The sequence below is a fragment of the Camelus dromedarius genome, chromosome 13, assembly GCF_036321535.1.
Source record: "Camelus dromedarius isolate mCamDro1 chromosome 13, mCamDro1.pat, whole genome shotgun sequence".
Lineage (NCBI taxonomy): Eukaryota > Metazoa > Chordata > Mammalia > Artiodactyla > Camelidae > Camelus > Camelus dromedarius.
In genome coordinates, this window is record NC_087448.1 from 31,185,879 (window position 1) to 31,210,699 (window position 24,821).

A 24,821-nucleotide genomic window follows, 5' to 3' on the forward strand; every position below is an offset into this window, starting at 1 on the left:
CAAAGCCAACTACCATAGACCCAGGCCTTTGACCCATCCCAATGTCAGTGCCCTTGCATGTCCCCAGGCCCCCAGCCTCCCCCAGTGCCAGGCTGGGCCCTGTGGACGCAGACTCTAGGCAGGTTCCCATGGTTCCAGGCTCTCTGCTTTCTCAGCACCAGACTTGCCCTGACAGAACAAACCCTCAGACTGGCCCCCAAGTTCCCAGTGTACAAGCTGACTCTGGTAGCCCCAGCTTCCAGGCTTACTTTAGCACCAAGCCAGTCACAAGTACCTCAGCCTCCAATCTGGGTCCCATGAAACCAGCTCCCAGACTATCCCAGTACCAAACCAGGCCCTGTGGACCCAGATACTGGGCCCAACATAGTGGTTCCTGGTGCTTGGTTGATGCCTGGAGACCCAGGACCCATGTCCATCCATGCAGAGCAAGGTCCCAGACTAATCACTTCAGACTTAAGCACCAGCCCCACCCCAGTGATTCCCAAGCTCCAGGCTGACCCCTTCAGACTCAAGCCCTAGGCTGGTCCTTGTGTATTCAAGCACCGGGCCTGCCCGCCTGCTGACCTAGACACCAAACCTGCCTCCCTGAAGACACCAGAAAGAAGCCTGCTTACAGGTGCTACAAGTCAGCCCACTCAGAATTTCTGGATAAGCTGATTGGTGAAAGGTTTTGTCTGCCAAATTCAGTCTGTGAAGATTGGAAGAGGCACCTACTTCTTTAAATGCACAGACACCAATGCAAAGCCATGAGAATCATGAACTGGAGATTACATCACCATCAGACCTACCTTACAAGAAATGCTGAAAGAAGGGCTTCAAGCTGAAATGAGGGAATTCTGATTAGTAACATTAAAACATAGGAAAGTGTAAAAACATACTAATAAAGCTAAGTATATAGTCAAATTCAGAAAAATCTAACACTGTAATATGATGGTATGTTAATCACTTTAGTATAGAGGTTAGAAGACAAGAACATTAAAAATAAATATAGCTACAATAATTAGTTAATGAATACACAATATAACAAAGGCAAATTGTGATATCAAAACATAAAATATTTATACAGTGGAATACTATTCAGCCATAAAAATGACAACATAATGCCATTTGCAGCAACATGGATGTCCCAGGAGAATGTCATTCTAAGTGAAATAAGCCAGAAAGAGAAAGAAAAATATCCTATGAGATCACTCATATGTGGAATCTAAAAAAAACAAAGAACATAAATACAAAACAGAAACAGACTCATAGAAATAGAGTATTAACTTGTGGTTGCCAAGGGGGAGGAGGGGTGGGAAGGGACAGACTGGGAGATTGAAATTTGTAGATACTGACAGGCATATGTAGAATAGATAAACAAGATTATACTGTATAGCACAGGGAAATATATATAAGATCTTGTGGTAGCTCACAGTGAAAAAGAATGTGACAATGAATATATGTATGTTCATGTACAACTGAAAAATTGTGCTCTACACTGGTAATTGACACAACATTGTAAACTGACTATAACTCAATAAAAATGTTAAAAAAATTAAAACAGACTATAAAATATTGAAGCAAGTGGTAATAAAAGATCAGAGTTTTTGTATGCAATTGAAATTACCAGTGTACAATGCACTGCTATTTTTATAGAATGTTTTATGTAAGCCTCATGGTAACTAGAAAGCAAAAGCCTACAATAGATACATAAAAGAAAAAAGAAGGGAATTACAGCATAATACCATAGAAAATTATCAATTAAGAAAGAAAGCAGCAAAAAAGGAAGAAAGGAAAAAGGGACCCACAAAACAGCCTGGAAACAATAAGATGGCATTATAAAAGTCCTTACCTACTAATAATTACTCAAAATGTAATTGGATTAAATTCTTCAATTAAAAGGCAGAAAGTGGATAAATGGATTAAAAAATAGACCCAACTACACTTTGCTTACAGGAGACTCACTTCAGCTTTAAGGACTTACATAGTCTCGAAGTGAAGAGATAGAAAAAGACATCTCAAGCAAATGGAAACATAAAGAGAGCAGGGGTAGCTATGGTTATTTCAGAAAAATAGATTTTAAGCTAAAAATGGTAACGAGAAAAAGATGGTCATGATATAATGATAAAAGTGTCAATTTATCAATAGAATATAACAATTATAAAAACATGGTGGCAATCATTTCACTATATATATGTATCAAAGTCACATGTCATACATCAATATCATCTCAGTAAAACTGGGGAGGGGGTGATGGTGAAAGAAGCTGAAAACTTTTGTTTTGCTTTTCGCCCATTATTTAGATATCAATTTAGTATCTGCTAAAGGCATACTACGGATATTCAGCAGTTCATGAAGCATCTTTCTTTGCATTAATTAAAACAAATGTTTATCAGACATATTGTAGCATTGGTCTATGCCCTGTTGGTGATGCAAAAGGACTGTCATGTAAGATACTTCCCCTCATGAAGTTTGCAATTATCTGAGTAGGAAAGAATAGCCCATAGGACAACTAAGGGAATTATTATAGTTGTAAATGACTATGATGGAAATAGATGGCTTTGATACCAAGCACAAGAGCTAATCAAACAAGGAAATAAACAACATATGACAGAGTACTATGAACTTTTTTAGTAAAATTGTGATTGGGATCAACCTAGTAGGAAATAGGTGTGTATGCTATTTTAGATAGTGAGAATAGTATAGGGAAATAGAGAAGTAAATTTTGTAGTTGTAAAAATTATGAGGTACTAGCTTAGTGAAAATGAAGTAGTTTGTATTGAAAATGATAGGAAATTAAGCCATAAAAGTAGGACTAAAGTGATTATGAGAGACCTTGAAAACCAGAAGGGAAGTTTGTAAATGTGTATAATTAGAAGCTCATGTGTGTTCTTGAAGAGGAGAGTAACAAAATAAATTTAATAATAATAATAATAATAATAATAATAATAATAATAGTTGACACTTACTGCCTTGATTATGTGCCAAGCCCTGTTTGAAATGCTTTGCATATACTAACTCATTTTGTCCTGAAAACGAAGGAAATTCTTATTTTCCCCACTTTTTTTTTTCTTATGGAATAGAAAAATGGAGAAATTAAGGCATTTACCCAAATTATGCATTTAAGAAGTGGTAAAAATAGAATTCAAACTCAGGCAGTCTGGCTACAGAAGTAATGCATTAATGACTACAATCGACTGCCTATCATAATTTACAAAGACAGCTCTGAAAAATGATAGAGCTTTAGAAAATGTATGAAAGATGAGCACAGCAAAAACTAGTTAATGATCTAGGAAGCTGTTATAGTTAATCCAGGCATGAAATGAGAGCCATATAAACATAGGAAAAGAGATGAACTGAGAAATTTTTTGAAGTGTCATAAGTCAGGCTCCCTGGAAGTACTGATGGAGACTGGAATTTAGGGGTGCATGATTTGTTTAAAGAGTGTCCTCAGAAGATGAGAAAGATAGGGCAAAGGAAGGAACAAATCAATGATGTGGTCTCAGCTGATGCCTTGTTTCATCCTTAACTGCTGAGAAGCTCTGGAGGAAGACTTGCTCCAGAATTAGTCATATCCTGAGGAAAGGGACAACATTTTATACTTTAGTCCCATTAGTCATTGGGGCCACCCACAGGGTGAGAGTGGGGGGAGGCTGGGAAGGTTGGGAGAAGAGGTAAGAAGAGCAGGAGCAGACACATTCTCAGGGGGTGAGGCAGCTCCTGTTGACCAAGTGCGATTCTACGGAGAAGGGACAGCTGGGAGCAGTTAGGTACCAGCATCACTAGTGCTGGAGGCAGAGGTGTCTCATAAAGAGAGTCTGAGTACAGGAGCCACAAAATCCAATACAAAAGGAAAGTTAGATTTTGAGTCATATTCCCTATAGGCGATGAAGCAGGAGACCTAAGTGATGGCTTCATAACATCTACTGTGAATGTTCAGTATTGGTGATGCACCAGTTAGAATCAGGGAAGTAAACACGCAAGAAAACCTCACAGGGAACACCGAGTTTGGTTGAGGGCTTACTGGAATGCTTCTGGGCTGTCTGGTGAGCAGTTTCCGTAGGCATTCGAGATACGAGGCTAGATGAAAACCAGTCTAACAGTAATAATTAAGGCCGTGCTCAAAGCTGAATCTGAAACAGTGGGTGTCAAGGCCAAAGTTTAGAGGCCTGAGGAAAAAACCTGGAGACAATGAAAGGGTCAAGAAGTAAGAGAAAGAGCAGTCAATGAATCCAAGGAGATTTGAGGTAAGAAAGTCTGTACCACCATAGCCAAAAAGGGATTTGAAGAAGATGTGAGAGGTCAACAGTGTCAAACACCATAATAAATTGAAGTGGGGCTTAGAAAAGTTTAATAGATTTGAAATAAAGTTGCAGTCACCTCAGCAAGAGATTTTTCCAGAGTGGCTGCACACATGCACTTATTTATGCATTTTTTTGCTCCTTAGAGCAAATGGCAGTCATACACGCATGTATAAAGATACTGCTTTCTGTTATGCATTACTAATATCCCTCTTTTACCATCTAACTCAAATTTGATGTGTCACTAAATCTAAACGTGCTATGAACTTTTCTGTACTTCTCTTACTGAGTTTGCAGTATTTTGTATTTTATAGTTGGTTGAGAAGCTTTCATGTAATTATTGAAGATTGAATTCTTTAAGTCTCATAATGTTTTCCTCTACATGAATGTACCCGGGTTGAAAATAAAGCCCTTATATATTTAAAATTAAGCTGGTTAACTTTATGTCAATATATTTTTTATGCTCTAAAAAGATTTATATCCCTCTGGCTTATGATAGTTTATTTTTGTACCATAAAATGTTATATATAGTTCTTTTGCTAAAACTGATTATTTGGCACTGATTTATCTAATCAGTGTGTAATAAATACTTAAGGATACTTGTGTCTTAATTATTTTGTCAAACTTTGAAAATATAGACTTGACATGTTTAGTTACTAACTATCCATTTAAATTTGTAGCAAGCTGATAACTTTAAATATTTCTAACATGTTACCACCCTAGGCATTAATATTAACAGAAGAGTTAAAATCATGAATCCCATTCTTAAATTCATAAAATATATATTGATGGGTTTTTTTCCCTTAAAAAAAGGAGTGTCTCTCTTTGTTGAAGTTAACTTTCACCATGCCCTCCACTTACATTATATAGAAATAAAATATATAGCAGGTTAAATTGCAAAATAAATAAAAATTTTTGACTTGAATATTGGGAAAACAATGCCTTGTATTGACTTTTATTCCTCTCCTTTGCCTTGCAATGTTTTTAGAAAAGAAAGTGCATCCAAAGCTTACTAGTTAAGTGGTTTAGCTTACAGACATAAGCATCACATTTAGTTCTTTTGACATGTCTCTATTACTTTTTGAGCATTTCTTTAATTTCTGGAACAAAAGATGGTCTGGAGTCATCTTGAACTTTCCCTGTTTCATCTCTATAATAAATTATTTTTCCAAGGAGCCTTTAAGGTATATACACCTGTACACACACACACACACACACACACACACACACACACACACACACACAACACATACACATACAAGTATTTCTATTTTTAAAAATATTATAGGGGGAGGTATAGCTTAAGTGGTAGAGTACCTGCTTAGCATGCATGCACAAGGACCTGGGTTCAGTCCCCAGTACTTCCACTAAAAATGAATAAATAAACTTAATTATCCCCCCCAAAATTTTTTTTTTAAATTTTAAAAATGTGACATATTATAAAATTAAACTGCTATCTCTAATTTTAGTCCACTTAAAACAGAAAGAAGCTTCAGGATTGTTAATTCAACAACAGTTTAAAACATACCTCCTAACTACAATTCACTTTTTTATAATTCTCTATTTCTTTACAATCAGAATATATTGTCAAGTATTTTACTCAATCATTTAAAAAATATTTCCAGTTAGATTTTTTTTTTAGTAAAAAAAATCTTCACTCTCATTAAAACACCAATAAAACATCAGAAAATGAATTTCTTGTACTTTTTATTTATAGCTATCAGAAAAGTTTTGGCATAAACAATGAAAATTAAAAATAATTAAAAACTAGAGTGATGCTCCCTTCTTAGCTTCTACTTTTTGGGGGGTGAGGACAGGAAATGTCCATTTTACATCTGAAATGTACACTACTTGGGAGTAAAGCAGGAGAAGGTAATCCATGGTCAGGAGTAAAGTCAGTCAATGAAAATCAACCTGGAAACGACCCGGGTGTTAAAATTATCAGTAAAGGCCATTAAAGCAACTATGAGAAATAATTTAAAGTATCTATAGGGAAAGAATAATATGATAAATAAAGCAAGGGAATATCAAGAGAGATCTGGATTCAAGTCACTAGAAATCATCTGCAGTAAAACACAGAGTAAAAGAAAGTTCAAGTGTAAAACCAAATGACTCAACAGCCTGTAAGGCACTCTCCATTTCTGAAACATATATGTAACTAGATCCTAGAAAGAATTAGAGAATTAATAGGGTAAAAAAAAATGAGGAATTTGGTGCATTTTTAATTAAAATTCTAGTTGACTTATTAGAAGGGCTTACTTTAAATTTTATGAGAAGAATAAAACTCCACTAATAGTTAAATAAAAATAAAGAGGGAGGATTTACCTCATTGGTTATAAAGACATAATTAGAATCATAGTATTAAAAAATATTGTATTTGCACAAGGATAAGAAATAGGCAAAAAAGAAAAAAAAATCTTAGAGATCACTACACATTCAAGACTCAAATTTCAAACATAGTCAGCACCATCAATACACCGGAGCAAATCAGATTCCTTAGTAGTGTTATGAATTGTGGGTGAGTATGTAGAGAGAAACAGAATTGAACACTTTCCAAAAGGTTGAAAGACCTAAATGTGAAAGAAGATAATGTAAAAATTATGGAAGAAAATGTAGGACAGTGCTCTGTGACCAGAGGTTGGAGCAGAATCTCCCAAATCAGTTTTTAAAAGTATAATTCATAAGACAATAAGCGATGAATAGATAGATGATATATACATGGATGACAGATCACTAGATAGGTCAGATAGATAGCTGAAGACAGATAGATCGATGGATAGACAGACAGACGAATGGATGGATGGATGGATAGATAGATAGACAGATAGAGTCCTCTGCACTACGTTCTTGTTGACATGTTCATGGCCTAAATCAGATCCTGTGACTCTTTCAGGCTTGTTCTGAGCTCAGTCTCCGACTATTTTGCTGCCATGTTTACGAGTGATGTTTGTGAAGCCAAGCAGGAGGAGATCAAGATGGAAGGCATAGACCCCAATGCCCTCTGGGACCTTGTCCAATTTGCATATACAGGTACAGTAAAAGAATCAGAGTTTCACCTTGACATCTTGTGAATTTTAGAATTTGAATATAGGTTTTAAAGCTTAAAAAAGATGCTCAGCCTGGATCTTTCCCTTTTTTGCTGTTGAAAGACTAACAGGAAAATCAGACCACTTTTCCATTTGTTACTGAAATCACCAATGTACATGTGTATATATATGCCCGACTCTTTCCCACAAACAATTTAAACTGCTTTATAATCATAGTCAATAGAAAGCTTGGGAGAGGAGAAAAATGGTTATTAATTATTAAATTTGAATTTATTTATGTCCAATTGTGGAGCATTAAGAAGGGAAATAGATGATAATTTTCTTTCTTTTAGGAATGATGGGTTCAAATAATTATTTTTTTCCCTGTAATGTGTTTATTTCAATATTAAAATCTTCATGGTCCATTTAATGTGGACTTGGCAAACTTAGTTAAAAAGGAAAATAAAGATACTTAGAGTTGTGAAAATGGCTAATTTTTGAAGCCTTTTTTCCTCACCTCATCTACTATATTGGCTTTTTTATCGGCCTTTATATCATATTATATTTAGTGCAAATAATTTTGCCAATTTAGCAAACATGTTTTGAATGTTGCTCAATGTGCAAGTATTAGCTGTATCTCTGGAGAATAAACTAATGAATAAACCATGTCCTTGCCCTCCAGAGGCTCACAGTCCAAGTGGCAAGAAGAGTTAGGCAAGGGATAAATATTATATAATACCAAACATTAAGAGGGTATTAGAACACCTAAAATCTGCTGTTCAGAGCATTATTGTGACTCACATTCATTTAAAACATTTTAATAACTTTCAAGATTAATAGGGGAAGAGGGCACATTATAATAAAATCCTGCGATAGAAGCAAAGGCAGATGGTATGGACCGATGCAATATTTTTTAGAAATGGCACATAGTTTTGCCTGAACTCCTGACCATCGGATGACATGAGGAAAAAAGGAGAGTCTAGAGCCTGATCACCAAAGCAGCAGGACCCTAGTTCAAGGAGCTGGGGTTTTGCAGCATTTCTGGTTACAGGGAAACAAGAAATAGCACTGGGAAGATCAGCCACTTGAACCCAAAGCTGTGGAAGTAGTGAAAATCTGTCCTCCTGGAGGATTAAGCTTCTCACAGAGAGGGGTTTGCTACACTAATGTTACACTTATCAGCAAGTGAAACTTACTGGGAAAGAAAAATGCACCTACTCTGGGTGCTTGAATCTCAAAGCAGCAACAGGATGGAAAAACTTAGACGTTTTCCAGCCTCAGAAATTTTTAAATTATATTTTGTCAAAACAAAATTGCACTGGACAAATTTAGACAGGTAAGCAAGTCTTCTTTCAAGGCTATTGCAATAGCCAAGAGAGACAAGTATTCAGTCTTTAGTCTGAAACAAAGGAAAGGGGGAGGATTTTTAAGTACTGGAGTGAGAGAGAGAGAACACAGGCCAACGCTGATTGGCTCTTCCTAAAGGAAGAGTAAACTTTCTCCTGTCTCTGTGGCATAAGGTAGTGTTACGACTTGAAGCCAGGGGCCCACTCAAATGAGGCTCTCACCCTCCCACAAAAACTGAGAGATAGGAGTGTGTTTCCCTTGATGTTGGCATTTCAAAGAGATGGTTTCCAGGTCCTTGAGGAAAACACTACTGTGTTGTAAAACTGGCAAGAGGCCAGTTTTTTAAAAAAATGTTTTTCCAAAAAATAATTTACATCTCAAAGAAATAGAGTCAGGAAATAGCCTGCCTAAATTTTAGTAAAGCTGAAGGGACTTTAAGACCATCTTGGTCAATTTCAATTTGCATGCCACCTGAAATAATAATATAAAACCTCCCAGCCAAGAGATAGAAAACATAACCATATTAAGGTTTCCTGGAAAGGGAAGAATCACGAAGCTCACATTTTAGGGATCCTTCTAGCAACTTACAGGCATAGATCCAACACTTACAGCCTCCGTGGTCTGGCAGTCCTGCATTTCTCGCATGCAAAACTAGGTCAGAAGACACTTATCATTGAGGAGCAGAAAGTTGGAAAGTGTTTCAAAGTTCCCTGCTGAATGTAACGACCCAGATTTGGCTCTGCTTCGCAGAGAGTAGACAGGATACAAAGCTGTCTCAGTTACAACTGCCATTCTGGTCTTTGCTCTGATACCTGTGTCTCCCTGGTGGTTGATAAATTTCCAATTGCTAGTTTATAGAAACGTGCTAGATGAGCAAGCAATTTACCTGGTAATACTGGGGGAGTTTTAGCCATAATGTAAAGTAGGTACCTTTTCTTTTGCTATATACAATGTAAGAAACCATAATAATACAAGAGATCAAGTGAGTAATGGTATAGAAAGGGAAGACAGGAAGTATCTGGGTATGTGTCTACTTAGCTAGCCTACTAGCTGATCTCTAAGCCTTTCCTTTGTAGGGGGCTAAAAATAAATACATCACAGAAAAGGGGAAAAATGAATGAGCAGTGAGATCTGTAAAGGGTCATCCCATTGGAAATGTTTTCTTAAATTCTGAGGTTTGAGAGGCTTTGGAGAAACTAGGGAGGTTCAGCTATGCCAAGAATTGACAGTTAACTATTAGCTGCAGAAGTATTGTGCTCAGTAGAGGTGGGTTAGAGTACTTTAAAATTATTTAAACAGATGAAAATTTCCCTGAGATCTGGAAAGTCTTTAGATTTGAAAGAACTGTACGTAGTTAATGTATCCCATTAATTTAGGCATTAAAGAATGAATGGGTAAAGTAGCTTGAAATGAATTTTTAGCTGAGATAAGCTTTAATGATTATAGAGTTTAATACTCCTTGATTTGAAGGGGAATCATTATTTAAAGACTTTCACGTGATAAAATTTATAGATGGTAAGAAGCAGGAGATATCTTCTCTATTTACCTTTTTTTTTTTTTTTTTTTCTCCTACAGCAGCAAATTAGAGTGACAAGGAATGGAATCGGGGGCCTGATAAAGTTTCAATAAGAACCAAAGCAAATATTTAGAGATTTTTTTTTTCCTAGTAATTAGTGAGAGTGACCTGGGTACTGAGGGGTGACTGCTGGGTAATAGCTCAAAGGGAGTAACAATTATTTCTAAAAAAAAAAAAAAAAAAAAGCATATATATGTATATGTATATATAATGAGGTTCTTCCTAACAATACATAAGGTAGAATACAGAAAACCAATAAGGTCTTTGTGTTAAACAAAATTAAAGAAAACATTCATGGAAATAGGAAGGGTAAAGATACAATTGTAGAAATGATGACTAATTATTGCTGTAGCAAAATCAGCTTCTTCACTTTAAATAAAAGGCACGACAAGGTCATTTTTTTCCACACACTGTAATAGTTCAGGAATGGAAAGGGAATGAAAATTTACACTGGTGTTAGAAATAATTGTATATCTAATAGGAGGGTTCATATCATCTTTCTAAATTCTTGATTAACTGTTTAACTTCTTCTTTTTAAAACTTTCCTTTGTTTTTTTTAATAGTTTTTATTAGGAAATCTGAGTGTGATCTTAGTCTTTTACAGAGAACAAAGGACTATTTAAGCATCTCTGTGTATTATAAAATAGTGACCTTTTACCATTAGTGTCTTAAATTTAAAGTTTGAATACTTAGTAGTAATCCAGAGAATACATAATTATAATATTGTATATTGGTTTTTCAAAATCAAACCATAATTCAATTAAAAATATTTGAGCACTTATTGTGCAAAGAGGGTCACACTCGGGACAAAATAAAATATAAATTGAGACTAGATGGATACAGATTAAAATGACATAAACCTTTAAACAAATTTGGTAATGAATAACTTTATTGGAGCAGGGCAGAGTGAAACAGCTCTTTTGTTTTCAAAAGCAGTAGGATCTACATAGCACTATCCACTTATTGACAGGCTCAGGTGTGCAGAATCAAATGGATTTAAAAAGAGCTTTTTAAACATTTTCCTACATGTAATGGATCTTCTATTCTGTAATTGTACTCATCAAGAAAAGAGAACTGGGATAGTATTAGTTTAACCTGCAATAAAGCCTGTGATTAGGGATAATAAAGTCAAGATTGTTCTGGAACTATTCTACAGAACATCCTCAGAAGCATGGAATCAGAAAAGAAAATTAAAAAAAAGTAGATGTTTACTGTTTCTCATCATTCTGTTTTCAAATTACTTAGAACATTAGAGATGCATGGAACTTCAGAAATTCCACCCTGAGCATTATCAATTTTACAAATGAACATTTTTTTCTATGGCTAAGGAGATAATACAAAGCAGAGACACCAAAACAACTATGTTTTGAATTACATATTTGATATCTCAAATAAGCACTAACAAAATCATTATAACATAAATCAGAACTTTGTTGGTCTCTTTTGAATTAATATGAAGGGACAGATTTTTTTTTTTTCCCAATGCTTAAGAGACTGAAGCTCTTAATGCAGCCCAGTCAATGAGATAAAGTAACCTGATGAAGATCAATAGTAAGACGCTTAATCCGTTACTAGAGGAAGATGTCAGGGCACAAACTGAATGGTGTTATCTCACCTGGATCAGTGTCCTCTTGTAGAGTACTGGTTATGCTGGAGTTCCTTGCAGTAGCTTATGATCACCTTTCCCTCACAATAGTTTGGGGAACTTAAATTGCTTCCCGTATTGCTAGATAGTGGCTCACTGCAGGCTTGAGGCATACCTCCTCTCAGTCTAGTGCTGGTTCCCTGCAGGAGGCAGTGATACCTGACAACTTTAGTACATTCATGCCTAGCAGTTCTTGCCCTATGAATGCACTGGATGCCTGTGAAACTTACTGTATTCCCAGGATGTGCTGTACACTATGATGGGCTCTGGAAGACAAGACACAGAATTACACATATTCTCTGCCTTTAAGGCACTTTCCTATTTAAGGTTTAAAATAACTAACTTTGGTTATCTTCATTTGGTATGAACATACTTTTTGATATACACATACAACCTAGTGTTTCCTCATTAGAGGATGATGTAAAGCAAATTTTGGAGGCTACTATATTGATTTTGTGAATATAACATTTTATATATATATTTCTTTTCAAGCAATATATATATATTTCTTTTCAAGCCAAAAATTGATGGTCACATTGTGAAAATAAAAGAAATTTAATGTATTTGAAAAGGATGCTCTGGGATTCACTATATTTTAAAGTTATGTTCAGGCTGATAGAAATTCCCTTCCGGTTTATCTCTTACATAGTCCCTATTATCCTGACATACTTGAAAATATACTGTGTTCATTGATGTGTAAGGAAATAGAGTTCAAACAAATATAGAAGATGGGATTGCAGGGTTACTAGCAAAGTGTCAGGTCCTGTAGAGAACTGATAAGGACAAGGTTTAAATAAAGGAAGCTGCCCATCTAGCAGAGGTATTAAAAAGAGGGGTAGAAAATTAAACTGCCAAATGGCAAACCTTTAATCATTCTGAAGAGTTAACTTCCTTGTGAAAAAAGAAAAAAGAAAAAAGGTTTGTATGCCGCTGAAGTTAATTAAAGTCTTAGCACATACTAAGGAATGGTGAGAGAGTTCCTGCTTATTGCCAAACATTTGAATGAAATAAATACACACACTCAGGAGCTGAGATGTTTAATGTTCTGCTTTAATATTAAAAAGTATACATCAATACATTCAGCCTGGACTGTATATTCTAAATTCCCTTCAGAATTTTTATTGAAATTGAAAGTAAATTATTGTATTATTTTTATTACTAGTTTAATTCAAGTGGCATGAATATGCAAGCACATTAGCAGAATATTAGTTTTAAATGTAGGGTTTTCACTCGATGAGAAAACTCTATTCTCAGTTTAAGAAATTGAGCCTTTGAATGGTTTATATATTATTATTACCGAATAATTAAAAATACTGGTTTAATCATTTTCATAGGATATTGAAATAAACTATATCAATCAGTAAGAAAAAAAGTAAAAATAATAAAATAAATAAGTAGTATATTGGCATCATAACCCCACCGTTCCATTATTTTACTAGGAAACCGTGTGTGTGTGTGTGTGTGTGTGTGTGTGTGTGTGTGTGTGTGTGTGCGCGCGCGCGCATCACTGAATAAAGCAAAATTAATTGGGGGAACATTATAATATCAAATAGATAGCTTAAAATAATATATTTTTTTGAATATTGTGCAACTTCTCTTGTTATGCTTGAACTGCACTTTTGCTTTTTGCTAGGGGATTTTATAGACAGACTGAAAATGAAATAGCTATGTGAAGCTCAATATTTACTAGCTTTGGAGGAAAGGCTTTGTCTCTTCTGCACCATAAATCACATTTGCTTTCTGAGTTTTCAAGTAAGGAAAATCTCTCTGGTCTCATCTTATAATCAACTTTGCTTTCTTAAAAAATCTGCTTTCATTTTATTTTTATTGTTGTTCTCAGTATTATAACTGTTTATATTTTCCTCTGCTTTTGGTGTTAGGAAGGCAAGGACTGAATCATATGCTACATACCAACTGAGCAGGGTAGAGGCTATGTATTCTTATGCTATTAATATTCTATTTAATTATTTTTTCTCAGGATTATTTTACCTCCACTCTGTTTCCAAAATATCTGTACACTTGATTCTGTTGTATTTGAGGGGCAGTATGTATAATACGGTGTAGTGTTGAATTTAACATCAGAAATAGCTAGGACCTTCTTTGGCCAGGACTAATATTTAACCAGAGCTTATTATGAAGTGGGCATCCCAATGTTCATTCTGATTGTTGGGCATTTATTCTAACTGGCACTACCAATTTCTTACTTCTCATTAAGAATTTTGATTACAGCCTCTGGCCTCCCCCATTTCATAGTTAGGATAACTAACAGTCAAATTGCTTAACTTTATGAGCTCTTAAGATTACTCAGCTGTAAGAAAGGGAAAATAATAATGTCTAAATGAGAGGATTCTTTTAAGGAGTAAATGAACTGATCAAATTAAGCATATTTAGCATAATGCTTAGCATATAGTAAGCACTCAATTATCATGATTATTCATAATAGGTATTTTTATGTTTTTTTCACATCCTTTGCATAATCTGTTGTAAAAATGAATATGAAGACTGAGATCTGGGGAGGGAATAATCTCGTTGTTCATCAAACATTTATTATTTCTGAACCTAGCTTATTATATGCTTGAATGTTGCAATATGACTTCTAATTCAAATGAATGATTCCATGGACAGTTTTAGTGGTGCAAGTTTTGTGTAAACCACCAACTTGTAATTTTGCTACTTTATACATTTGAGGTGTGTTTTTATCATATTACATCATTTTATATTTATAATCTTATCATATCTGATCCACACAGCAACATTCTGAGTTGGATAGTTAATCAAATCTTAAATTCAGATACAGAAATGAAAACGCCATAACCCAGAAGTCAACAAAATCATGTGGATGTAAAACTATGGTCCAGTTTTCCCAATGACATTTCAAAGTTCCTTCTCCTAGATCTAAAGCTACTCACCATTCTGTCTGATTAATATGAGAGGGAAAACTGCTTATATGTACTTCTGTTATTGCCACATTGAGTGAAAACTGTGACCTGCCACTGACCTAGAACCAACTGTCATCAAATAGAATTTTTTTCTTGCAATTAATTTCCTTGTATACAAAAGAACGAACAACTTGAGGAAAGTATGTTGATGCTACCCAAATGGAGAATCATTTGTGATTGTTTATGGCACTATTTAAAATATCCTCAGATTTGGGCATTCACAAATTCAGAAGTTTGCAATTTTAAGTCTAATTTTCTTTTATTATTTTTTCTAAATAAGAATTATTAAAAACATACTACACATGTTTAATATTTACTATTTTGGGGATATTTCACACACATCTCAGTTATGTCTCACAATATTCACTTTATCTTACAACTGGGAAAACTAAAGCACCATACGTTTCTAAATAATACATCTCTTCACATATGTTTCTAAATACGTCTCTTTTAAAATGTTCCTTTAGTTGAGTTTTGACTATTTCTCAATACTTTGCATTTAAAATTTGGTAGAGCTGATACTTTGTGTAGATCGTATGTAAAAACAACTAAACACAACTAAAATCAATAAACAAAAACAAGGAAATCAAAAAGCCCCAGTCACTGCACCCCTAAGATTTCCATAAATTACCATTTTGCCTGGTTTGCCGTCTTCCTTGCCAAATTACTTCCCCTTCATGTTTAAGAAAATAAATTTGTAATGAGAACCCCAAGCACTTTAATTTTAAATGCTTTGTCTCCCTCAGATAAAGGATGGTAAGGGCTATCCAACAAGGAAAACAAATTTTAGCCAGAAGTGGATTGCACACTCAAGATATCCTAAGGGAACACCTTATCCCTGACCCCTTTAGACTGTGTGCTTGAACTCTCTTCTCAGCAACATCGTAGCTACCACCATAGTCCTTTCACATTCCTCAACCAGAAAAAGCACTCTACCCAAATGGCATTCATGCCAGTCTGAAGCATGCTTCCCACCGCATCTTTTCTTCTCCAAAAAAATGTTTAGAAGTGGGTAGAGAAGAAGATAATATCAAAAAAATCAATAAAAAAATCTAGATTAGTAATGAACATTGTAATTTACTCCAAGTTCTTTCTTTATCCTTATAGGAGGAATTGTGAAAATCACTTTACATTTATTTAATATATAGCTTTTTCATTTCTGCTACATTCATGTCTGCATCTGCAGAATGTAAACACACAATACTTTGAAATAGATGTCATCAATCACTGTCATAAGTTTTCCTGGGCTATATACTTTATGATAAATGGGCATTTTTAAAAATAATACATTATTGAACTTTTTGACAAATTATTATTTTGTCAAACTAGCTAAAAAAAAGGATATGTAGACCTCAAGTACAAACATCAGTTCTTATATTTACTTAATTTAAATTTGCCATTTTTCAAAAAGACTTAAAATGGCCTCAAAGTAGAACACAAAAGTGAGGGAAAAGAATATATTAGTAATATATGAATGGATGTGCCAGGGTAGTGTTTTGGGAAAGGATTTCATGCTTATTTGAGAATCAACTGTGTACTCCCTGGGTAATACTTTGTAACTATTGTGCTTCCAGTTCACTGGGGCTAAGAAATATTAATTATAAACTTGGATTGTTAGATGTGATGATTTCAAGAAAAATATAAATGCTCGTAGTCAGAAAATGGAAGTGGCAATCTCTAAAGCTGATCTATAATGATAGCAGAAAGGGACTTAGATAATATATTCAGCATATTTTGAGAGTCAAGGTAGTGCTCCAAAGAAAATTATCTGTTAAACAAACAAACAAACAAAAACCATCCGGCAGCTCAGAAGCCCCGGAGTGTAAGGGAAGCCAGGATGGCCTCATGCACAGATAGGGGGGTAGAACTTTCAGTCTGGGCAGATTGTCAGATAATAAAACATCAAAACCACGGACTTTTAATTCCCACATCACAACCATCCAAGTCAGTGTCTAAAATATTTAAGCACCCAAGATGAAGCAACGTTGTAGTTCCTTTCAATTCAACTTAGTTCTTTGAGACCCTACTGTAGCAGTATGTCAGTACTATTGCTGCAAAATCTGTCTAGTCAGTTGCATTCTCTTATACTTATCCCTTCCAAGCTCCCCACTATTTTCTTGATTGAAGTAGAGCAATAAAGGAAGAAAAAAAATTAAAAAGTCACTTACAGAAGTCACAGGATTGTAAGTTTTGTAATAGTTTCATTCCTAAGTATCCATAGTATATAAGACTTTAAAACTCAAATTAAAAAGACCTGAAAAAGGCACTAAAACTCAAATCTGCCCTACCCACAGTATGATTTACATCCTAAATATCTTAAGAATCTGATTGTATTCATATAAATTACAAATCAATCTCTTGTTTTAGCTTCTCAGTCACCAAGGCAAAGAAAGAAGCATAGTCAGTTATGCTATAAAATAGCCTAATACTTTGCTCAACATGAACAGTTTTCTGATATTAAAATCTGAAAAAGGTTTGAATATTTGAATACTCGTAAGACAAAGGATACACTTAAGACATCCTCACTGCTATACTAAAGTAGACATAATAATGAATTACAGAACTCTTCCTTCTGTTGGCTGATTCAATTTCATATAATGCTGTCCAGAAACATAGATTATTAATAATTTCATGTTTTAAACAATAGAAGAGTAGAATCCAAGGATCAAATTCTATCGAGTTCAGAGTATATTTAATTTGAAGAGATTGGTATTATCTATGCTAAACTCAAGAGTACATGTTCCAAGTAAAAGTGTCCTAAACATTCAATTCTGTAATGGCCTAATGAACATATTTGTGATAGATCTGATACACAGGTTGCAAATGATGTTACCTACAAGTATGTGTTTGGATAACTTGTATGAGTTAATCTTTTTTAACTTTTGTTTTTTTCACAACAAAAATTTCTTTAGGTATTGAATGACAGCCTATTTTAGATTAGTCTGTAGCAAGTACTGGGAATAGGGAGGAAAAAAAAATCTATGTAATTGATTAAAGACAGAGTTATAAACTATGATACATTGAAAATTAGGAGTGACACTCCATCCTTAAAGACAAGGAGGTTAAATACGTGTATATGGATGTGGGTCAAGGGAATGTTCAGACAAATTCAAAATTTTTACTCGTTGAGGGGAGAGTATAGCTCAGGGGTACAGCGTGTTTTTAGCATACACAAGGTTCTGGGTTCAATCCCCATTACTTCCATTAAATAAACAAAGAAGCAAACAAACCAAATTACCTACCCCCAAAAAAAGAATTAAAAATATTTTACTCAGCAAATAATTCCTTGTTCTTTCCAAATGGTGGATATTTAAGGACAATAGATTTAAAACAATTTAAATAAATGAAAATTACTGACATTTTTGGTTCTGACCTAACACCCAGTGGACTTTCTTAAAGAAAAAGTGTACAAGAGTAATGGGAAAACAATGGTCTTTGTTATTGCAACTACTTTTTTACTACCCATGCATAAATGTTTCCCTGACTTTTCTAACAGTGAGCCTTAAGCTTTGAGGTATATTTAGTACTCAAAAAATAAAACTTGCTTTTCTTGTGACTAGAATGCATGTAAAACATATTTATTAATTATTCAACTCTAATAAGATTACAGAATTTTCCAAGTACATATTTTCATTCTGTTTGCTAAAATTTGTTTGCTATAAGTTTTAGAGGACAACCAGGATTTTCCTCCAGAGAGAGAAAGAGCGAGAGACCAAAGTGCCAGTAATGTGATACATATTGGATTAAGGAATAATTTGATGTCAGTAAAACTCTAAATTACAGTAAAAATCAATTTCTTTTGGTAATTGTTAAAAAGACATGTAAACCTACTAAATTTGATAGAATCATGTAAATAAAAATTCCCTTAACTCTCCTGCCTTTTTTGAAACACTGAAAAAACCCTAGGAATTTATGGATATGAATAAATTATTGAGTAAATAAATAAATGACAGAAAATATATGAAACTCCGCAGTAGAATCCCAAATCATTTATGTGATTAATCTGCTCTCAAGGAGATAGAGCATTAACTCTTCACTACTTAAGTGTGGCTATACAAAGGCACCTCCTTCCAGAGATCACAGTATGGAAAAGGGGGTAAAAGGGTTATTTTACGCTTCAGAAACCTGACAAACATTACTTCTACCAAGTAATGAAAACTGACATCAACAGTGATAAGTCATGTTGATAATTTATACCCTTGATATGATGTGAAGAGACCAAAAGCCCATAATCCCAGTGTAATCATAATTAGACAAATCCCAATTGAGGAACATTCTACAAAATACTTAACTAGTACTTTCGAAACTGTCAGAGTCATTAAAAACAAGAAAAGCCTTAGAAAACTGTCACAGCCAAGTGTTGCCTAAGGAGATATAACAACTAAAATGAAATGTGGTCTCCTGCATGGGATATTGGAACAGAAATAAAGGATGATAGGTAAAAAGCTAAGGACATGTGAGTAAAGTATGAGCTTCAGTTGATAATAATATAGCAAGTCTGCTTCATTAATTTAACACATGTATCACCCTAATATACAATGTTAACTAGGGGAAACAGATATGTGCTATCTGAAAACTCTGTGCTATCTTTGCAAGTTTGCTGTAAATCAATTTCAAGAGAAAAATATTTTTTAAATCCTTATGAATTACTAAAATATCAATTTTTAATTTTGTTTTAATTCTAGTGTAACAATGATATTATTTCTCTTTCTTCCATTAAGGATAGAGGTAGATGATAGGTAGGTAGATAGAAGATAGAATATTTAATTTACTTTATGGATTTTGTAGGCAATTTTTGCACTTATCAGTAAATGCTGTCTTTTTCAATATAACTGATTTTATAAGTAAAATATGGTTATACAGCACCATTGTTAATATACTACAACTTTTCTATTAGAAAAAGAACAGCACAGATTCATATTCTTCTATAATCATTACTTTATTTTCCCATTATATTTTACGTATTTTAATCCCAATACAGTGTGTAAGTGTAACTATATTCTCTTGTAGGAAATCCAAGTTTAAGTCTACTGGTACATGGCTGGAATATTTAGTAGCTTCAGAATTTACTTAGGGTGAGACTACAGAAAAGTGTAGCACACATTGGAAGTACTCTATTCCAAAGTCAGTCCCTTCTCCTCCCCCCAGTTGACTCAAAGGAGAGTGATGCTAATTCTATCAATCTAATTCATGTAAGATCAAAATCAATCATTGAGGTTTTACCTCATTGTTAATTACTGGGTTAACGCATGCATGGTCATGTCATACAAGTTTTACCAAGGCAACATGAAGGAAAGACTTCTGGAGAACTTTTTGTAGGTTCCTTCACTGATGCAAGAGAAATATACGTGAAAGAATACTTCCTCTTCTGATGAGTGTTTTCCTGTCTGAATTTGAAGCTTGAAACTATGGCAACCATGAGGGAAGCAGCAAGTCTCTTGAGAAGATGACGGCTTTCTGACGATGTGTTGAGCCCTTAAATTAACCAGTTCTGGGGACAACCTTCCTCTGGACTTGGAAATACATATTTTCTTATTATTTAAGAAAGAATTTTATCAGCATTTTCTTTTACTATAGTCATAGGCTCCTTAGGTATCTAAAGTTGTGTCTAGGTATCTGATATTTTTCAGCCAGCTTTCAATGGCACCTAAAGAAAAAGCATATAGATTTTCCTTCTCAGTAAATCTAAAGCCATTTGCAAACACTAATGCAAGTTAACTTTGAGTGACTATATAGAATTCATTTTTTTTAAATTAACAGTAGTCATGTCTTTATTTAGGCTCACTTTTAAGTCAAATATTTAGCAGCTTTTTGCCTTTTTACTATCTAAGTCCTTCAGAGAAATAGCCAGGTTATAGATATAAAGAAATATACCATGCATGAGGTAGCTCAATTTGTGTGCATTCAAGCTTAACACTAATACTCTATTTGTGCCTTCTGGCTTTTAAAAATGGATCCTTTCATAGAGGATATTCCCAGTTGAGAAGAATAGAACATTTTTTAACTCTTGGAAGCTAACAATGCTTATATCTTCCAAATTTACATTCAAAGTTACCACTGAGTAACTTTTAAAAATTAGTCTATAGATAACCTGTGAAAATTTAGTTGTTCTTTTATATATATATATATATATATATATATATATATATGAATGGTGAGATGACCTGCTAACATTTTATCTAAAGTATTATGAAGTATAAGGTAAATATACCTGCTAAAGTACTTGTATCCAGAATACAGATAAAAACTCTCAAACTTTACATATGGGTGGTTCTATTTTTGGAGTCTATTCTTTTCCATTGGTCTGTTTGTCTATGTTTAGACCAATAGCAGTCAATTTTAATTAATGTAGCTTTGTAATATGTCTTAAAAGCCAATAGTTTTATTACTCCCACTTTGTCCTTTTTCAAAAAAATGTTTTGCTTATATGAGGCTGTTGCATTTAAATCTGAACTTGAGAATCAGTTTTACAATGTCTGCAAAAAGTCAGCTGGGAATTTGAATGTGATTTTAATAAATGTATAGGTTAATTTGGGGTCAATTGAAATATTAGCAATGTTGTATCTTTCAGTCCATGGGCACAATATATCTCAAACATCACTTACCACCCCAACTGTTCTAATTAGAATGCTGTGTTGGGACATCCCCAAGACTAACCCTCCAGGATTGATGATTCACTGGGATGGCTCACAGGACTTCACATACATACATACCAATGGCTCTGATTTGTTATGTCAAAAGAATTCAAAGCATAATGGGGAAAGGGAAATGGTGCTCAGTTTATCATCCTGGGAAACCCAGGCACAAACTTCCAATGTCGACATTCCAAGTGAAAAAGCACAGGACACACTTAATTTCCTCTGCAATGAGTTGTGACAAAGCCTGTGAATTATTACCCGCCAGGAGGATCCATTAGAGACTCGGTGCCCTGGGGTTTTTTTTTAACTGGGGGCTGATCACACAGGCAGCCTCTGCCGAGCATACACCAAAACTCAAGACTCTCAGAAGGAAAGCAGGTGTTAAGCGTAAACCATATTGTTTACACAAACAGTTTAGGCACCCTGAGCCACTTATACTACTAAATGCAGGCCAATTATATTACTGGATTACTCCTGAAATCGAAGTTTTCAGACACTAGCAAGGGCAAAGCTTTTTCAAGGAGAGCAGTTCAGGTCTGCTGTGTTAATTCTTTTTGCACAAATCCTACTGAGGACAATTATAAATTAAAATGAAAGAAAGTCACTCTCCCAGTGTTCTGAAATCATAGTAAAATGGATTCTATAAAAGCCATACCATCTGCATGTATCACCTTTAACTGATTTTTACAAGATCTATGCTAAAAAGTATACAAGTATCTTGATAATCTTACTGAAAACTTCTAGGTAAAATTCCTCTGAAGGTCTTAAATCATGACAATATTTTAAGTATATATCTAATATATACATATGTATAATTGTTCTGCTTATAATCAATTGTAAATAATGACAGGTTTTAATGTATTCATGTTATCTCCTTTATATTTTATATTTTTGCAAGTATAGGTACACATTTCATACTTCATCTAAAATCTATACAAAATATAGTTTTCTACAATTTGTAGAATATTTTGACATTTACTATAAATTCCATAAACTTTTACACATACATCAATAATTACACTAATATAATTGATCTTAATATCATTTAAACTGGTATGAATCTTTCAACTTCAGATGAAGATTCAATTTGACGTTATTATTGAATGACAGTATTATTGATAATGTGAAATATAACACCTCAAAGAATTTTATTGCCGTTGGCAAATGTCTCCTCTGCTAAACTGATCTACAAAACTCAATGATCTAGTAGATGATAATATCAGAACAACAAGGTCCTTGAGCACTTATTAAAATCTTGGAAGTTTAAATAACTACTTCTAATTTTTATCATTGATAATGTCCTTTTATATCAAAACCTAACTTTGGGTAGCTAATGTAATTGGAAATTAATAATGTAATAAAACTTATTTTCATTTCCTTTCAATTTTATTGTGTCCACTTTATCTGCTTTTTCTTTTTCCTCCACTAAGTCCCTTGATATACTTGGAAGCATGCTTTAGATTCCTTTGCTATCTTATTCTTTCAATGAAACTCATAAATAAAACATAATGCTCTTTATCTATTAAACATGTTAAGTTATGGGTGAAATGTCACGTTTGAAAGCAAAGTTATCATTCACCCAAAAAATTTCTTATTAATTATAAAAGAAAATTTTTCTTTAAAATGAAGCTATCTAGCAGACACTATCTTAAACAAGGTGACAAATTTAACACTATCAACCGTAGGACACACTGACATCATGACCTCTCCATATAAAGCACTGAAAAGGGTACAACATCACCTATATGGTCTCTCTGCCAGAAAGGTTTCAGCTAAGTCTTGAGGAAATATATGACTAATCCAAATTGAAGAATTCTACAAAACACCTGGTCCAGAGTCTTCAGTGATGCAAATACCGTGAATGACAAAACGAGTAGGAAACTGTTCTAGATTAAAGGAGACTAAAGAGACATAACAAGTAGATGTAATATGTGAGACTTGATTAGATGCTGAATTAAAATGTACAATCTGAGGGGGCAGAGCCAAGATGGTGGAGTAGAGAGACTCACAGCTCGCCCTCTCCCCCAAATATACCAAGAATTACATCTACAAACCCATAGAATCACACAGAACACCTACTGCACTCTGGCAGACGGTCTCTCATTTCAAAATACAGGAGAATTCTCACAAGATCCGATAAACAAGTTTATACTTATAGCGCAGGGAAGCATATTCAATATCTTGTAGTAGCCTATGGTGAAGAATATGAGAACAAATGTATGTATGTTCCTATGTGACTGAAATATTGTGCTGCACCCCAGAAATGGACACAATGTTGTAAACTGACTGTGTACTTCAATAAAAATGTATTTTAAAAAAGTAAAATCTATAAAGCATCTTATTTGGACATTTGGGGAAATTTGCCTTATAGCAAATACTACTGTATTGATTTCATGAGTGTGAGTAACTAAATTCATGCGTGGCTATGTAGGAGAATGCCCTTGTTCTTAGAGACACATGTTGAAGTATTTAAGGGTGAAATAAGATGGTTGGAAGTATTATCAAATAATTCCACAACTACAGCATAAGTACATACACGCACATAGATAAATATGGCAAAATGTTAACACTTGGTAAAATTAAGTAAAAGATATTTAAGTGTTTATTGTACTATTCTTGCAAATTATTATAAGTTAAAAAGAAATTCAGAATAAAAACTGGTGTGAAACAAAAGGTATTCTGTTTATAAAGAATTTCCTTAATAAATCTTCTGTCCTTGAAAGCTAAATTTTTGAAAGTAGACAACTTCCCTAACGTGGCATAGAAATAAATGTTAATGATGGGAAAAAGTAGAATCTAAGGAAAAAAATGCATCACAAAGTTAAAAAAATGTGTTCCAGCTGGCAAGAATATAATTTCAATTAGATGACTGCATGTAAATAATAAAGGTTAATCAATTATTTTTCCTGATGGTTCTACACTTGAGTCTCAAATGTAGACACTGGAGATTGCTTTCCAAGTACATAAGCAACTATAAACGAGTTTATTTTTGGAGTATCATTTGTTTAAATATTGAGTTTTACTGTTTGAAGCTAAGAGTTCTGGGCATTGATTCAGAGACTCAGGCTTATTACTCTCCATGTATCCTCCATCCAGGAAGGTTTTGTGTCATCTGCAATTAGCTGGTAGAAGAGAAAGAGCATAAATGAAGCACATTGACGTCATAATTCCTTGGTGTAGTAGCAACATACATCCTTCCACGGACACGTGTCACAACATTAGTACATGGCCTGGCCCTGTGTTCAGGAAAAATGAAATTTCTAGTGAAGAGGAGCCACCTGTGCCACAAAAACTAAAATGGAATAAACCGTTTCTGAGAATGTACAACTTAGAAAACCTCACTCACTAGTGATAGAACATATGAAGGGGA

At 34.2% G+C, this 24,821-nt stretch overlaps 1 protein-coding gene across 2 annotated transcripts in view; it reads left to right on the plus strand.

The window, feature by feature from the left end:
- The window catches only part of KLHL1 (kelch like family member 1), a 328,782-nt gene that overhangs the window by 129,829 nt on the left and 174,132 nt on the right, over positions 1-24,821 (plus strand). For both annotated transcript variants that reach the window (XM_010978777.3, XM_064493097.1), the window contains exon 3: positions 7,174-7,310. In XM_010978777.3, the coding sequence (XP_010977079.1) occupies positions 7,174-7,310 (137 nt within the window). The remainder of the gene's footprint in view (positions 1-7,173; positions 7,311-24,821) is intronic.